Here is a 4010-nt window from a genome sequence, read left to right on the forward strand (position 1 = left end):
AAGGTGGCAATAATTTTGTCCAGTCCATTTTTGGAGTTTTGTGTGGAATCATGTCAGATTTGGCTTTTCTTCTCTGCTTGTTTGTGTTGTTCCAATGCAAACAATATAATTGAACATGTGAATACCAAAGCATTTGTTATTGCAACAATTTTCTGGGAGAAGTGGTGCATTATCTGACAGAAGTGCAGGGGTGCCAATATTTTGGTTCATGACTGTATAAGCATTAGTGTGTGTGTGTGTGTGTGTCATCTATATGCCTTGATTGTAATGCGTGTGTGTCTACAGGCTGATTGATTGTAACATCACAAAGAAGAGCTGTGTACCTTTATCTTCAGCTCTCAGCTCAAACTCTTCCAGTCTGAGACAGCTGCACCTGAGTGACAATTATCTGGGAGATTCAGGAGTGGAGCTGCTTTCTACTGGTCTGGTGCATCCAAACTGTAGACTGGAGAAACTGGGGTAAGTCTGCCAATTGGTCTGTGTTTGTTTGTTTGTTTGTGTGTGTCTGTGTGTGCATGTCTGTTTGTGTGTGTGTGTCTGTGTGTGTGTGTCTCGTTGCGTCTGGTTGTGTGTGTGCTTCTGTTTATGTGTCTCTTTGTGTGTGTGCCTGTTTGTGTGTGCGCGTCTGTTTATGTGTGTGCCAGTGTGTGTTTGTGCCAGTTTATGTGTGTGTGTGTGTGTCTGTCTGTGCCTCTGTTTATGAGTGTGTCAGTGTGTGTGTGTGTGTGTTGGTGCCAGTTTGTGTGTGTCTGTGTGTGTTTCAATTTGTGTATGTATGTGTGGCATGCTCTGTGTGTTTGTGTGTCAGTTTGCATGTTTATTTCTGTGGTGTGTATGTCGGTGTGTTGGGCTTTGTGTTGAGTCTGTATTTTCTATAATATGTTATTCAAATATTCTCTCCAGTGCTGTAACCTTACAGTGAGGAATTGTTCATGTCGTGTGTGTGTAAGTGTGTGTGGTGCTGGGGGAGGGTTACCTGTTACAATACTGTAGATACCAATATTGAGTGTGGTAAACTTACTGTGTCCGGTGTGTCTTCAGTCTGAGGTGCTGTGGCCTTACAGTGAGGAGCTGCTATACTTTAGCTTCAGCTCTCAGATCAAACCTCTCCAGTCTGAGAGAGCTGGACCTGAGAGGAAACAACCTGCAGCAGTCTTATGTGGAGCTGCTTTCTGCTCTACAGAAAGATCCTGAATATAGGCTGACTGAACTAGAGTAAGTAATGGATACAGCACATACAATTACAGTCCATGTTATCCATTGTGCATATAAACATGTGTCACTGTGTCCATTTATCATCTCCATATTATAATCAGAGTATAATTTGTTTCATGTCATTAGTCTGACTGGACATAGCTGTTCTGCATATTTACACATGTCAGTGTTGAGGAATCCTAATGGGGAAACCTCATAGTGAGGATGATGTAATTTACAAAATCTCCTCAACAGGTATTAACTGGGCAGCCATCAATCATCCACCAGTCTGACTGGAGCAGAGCTGCTGCAGATGCTGCAGTTTCCAGACACTCAGTACCAGATGATCATCCAGCTGCCCCACGGATCAGCACTGTGTGTCTACCTGTCCACTGCTACTTTTGAAAGGGTTATTTAGTTTTCTAGTGATACATAATCACCATCTCTAAACTGATTAAACTACTGCTACACGTTAAAGGGTTGTTGTTATCTAGTGATTTATAATCAGAATTACGAATCACCATTTGTAAACGGATACATTATTTTTTTTTAACTGCATTGATGTCAGGTAACATGCTTAGTCTGATTTTATTTAATGAATGAAATATAGTGTCATGAGCGCCATTAAACTTTATTTTGTCACACACTATAGTCTCAGCTTGGTCAGTTCAATCACTCATGTGTGGTTCTGCCTCTTTATATTAAGCACAACTCTTAAAGATCCACTATGGAATCCCTACTAGATAAAATATCAGTCTTTTATAGTTGGGTAGACAACTATACGTCACCTTTAATACATTTACAAACTATGTGAATATCAACATAACAGAGGAAGGTATGAACAGGTGGGGACCCAGTTTTGCATTTCAGTTGACAAAACCTCTATGGCATCTGTACGGAGAGAGACCCCACCCGGCCTTGAAAACCGGACTAAAAGGTAACAAACATGAACCCTGACCACAAGTGTTTAGTTTAGTTTAGATTAGTGACAGCACTCCATCACACTGGTACCATTTAAGTGAAAGTACATGGTAGAATAGGTTGTTGGATACATCTACAGATGTGTTACAAGATGCAAACCCTGGAGACAGGAGGTACACCCATGCATTACTTCTATGCATTTCTTCAGCTGAAGGAATATATCTACAGTAGATAAACATTTATATTACTGTTATTCATTTAAACTAGAGGCAGCGGGTACACAAATGTCATCATTTCTTTTATACGTTTCCTCAACTGACACAGGAAGGTGTGGTCAGGGTGGGGAGGTAGAACTGATGTCTTTCACCACTTCATCATGTCTGAGTCGTGTGTGTGTGGGTGTGTGTGCAGTGCATACAGTAGCGGTTCATCAGATGTGATTGCCTTTCATCTTGTTGCATATACATATATTATCCATTTATTACACTTGAGATCTGATTAGTCTACGACGTGATAAAGAGGAGAGGCATTCCTCACATCTGACCAGGTTTGCACTCACACACAGAATACACGCATATACCACAAACAGAACCACCCCCAACACACACTAACTCACACAGCATACACACATACTACATACAGAACCACCCCCAACACACACTAACTCACACAGCATACACACATACAGTATATACTACATACAGAACCACCCCCAACACACACAGACATCCACTCCACCCCCCTCATGCAAATAAACAAGAGCACATTCTGTCGACAGGATTTGTTATTTTTTCCCCTCAGAATGTACAGTGTGTTTTTACCAGAATAAAGACTTAGGCTTAAGGATTTAGGCAAGTTGAGAACTTGGGAAAGACCTGTGGATGCAATAATCTCCAGGTGCAGTGGCGGCTCCTGAAAAAATTCTCAGGGGGGGCAATTTTTTTTGATAATGATTAAGGCGACCCATTCAGTAGGTACATTACGTTAGCTGATTAACTCATACAGCAATACCTTTTTGTCCACTATTGGCAGCACACAACAGTAATATGTCCCCTCTTGCTACATAGCTAGAGTAGCAAGTTACAGGTGGAAAGCTATGGAAGAAAGTTGCATCCAGGAGCCTTCATAAGCAAACATGATGTGGCGCCACATTAAAATTATCCGACTTTTTCATTATCCACGTGTCTCAAATGTTGTATGATGTAACATAGCTTAACAGGACACATGATATGCCCAGTAACATCATAAAGAAGGGGTAACATAAGTCAAAACCAACAATATTTATTGACTGATCTTGAAAGTATTGGCTTACAAAAGCAAAATAAGTCATCACATAAAAAATTATTCAGTGTTAGTGCAAGAAGCGAACTGTGAAACACACTGTGAAACCTATGAAAAGTGACAGTGGTATATGAAATACAGACCGTGTTAGCCACGATTTTATTTCGTTCCAATTCTTGGATGTAGGATTTCCCTCCCTTTGTAGAAACCCGTTGAATGGATACATTAGGTCTAGGAAGTCCGAATTGTTTTGTTGTCAATTTATCTTCATTAGTACGCCGACTAAAAAGGAGTTGCTGAACAGGGCAGCCATCTTGACAGAATATGCCTCCGTCGAAGCTGTATGACGTTCGTATAGGCTTTTACGTCCACTACTTATGACAAGACCAGGAGGGGCGAGCCCTCCCGGAAGCCATAGAGAATGCATTGAGAGCTCTGTTTTGTGAAAAAAATGGATTTAACATGGGAGTCAATGGGAGAGGTCTGGGGCGATTTTCATTTCGCCCCAAATCGCCCCAGAAGGGGCGGGGCCATTTGAAGCACGACTTTAGGCTGACTGAACGACTGTTACCTGATTCAACAATGACATACAGATGCAGATCAGACGGTCTAGT

At 41.4% G+C, this 4010-nt stretch overlaps 1 protein-coding gene across 7 annotated transcripts in view; it reads left to right on the forward strand.

Moving 5' to 3' along the window:
* The window catches only part of LOC105891280 (NACHT, LRR and PYD domains-containing protein 3-like), a 27168-nt gene extending 25328 nt beyond the window's left edge, over positions 1-1840 (forward strand). For 5 of the 7 annotated variants that reach the window (XM_031562825.2, XM_042703729.1, XM_031562827.2 and 2 more), the window contains 3 exons: positions 286-459; positions 1042-1215; positions 1450-1840. In XM_031562825.2, coding sequence (XP_031418685.1) covers positions 286-459; positions 1042-1215; positions 1450-1456 — 355 coding nt within the window. In that variant the 3' untranslated portion in view covers positions 1457-1840. Of the gene's footprint in view, positions 1-285; positions 460-1041; positions 1216-1449 lie in introns of those variants that run through there. The other 2 variants (XM_031562829.2, XM_031562828.1) reach the window with 2 other exon arrangements.
* The last annotated feature ends 2170 nt before the right edge of the window (positions 1841-4010 follow it).

Source organism: Clupea harengus, chromosome 25, assembly GCF_900700415.2.
Source record: "Clupea harengus chromosome 25, Ch_v2.0.2, whole genome shotgun sequence".
Classification (NCBI taxonomy): Eukaryota; Metazoa; Chordata; class Actinopteri; order Clupeiformes; family Clupeidae; genus Clupea; species Clupea harengus.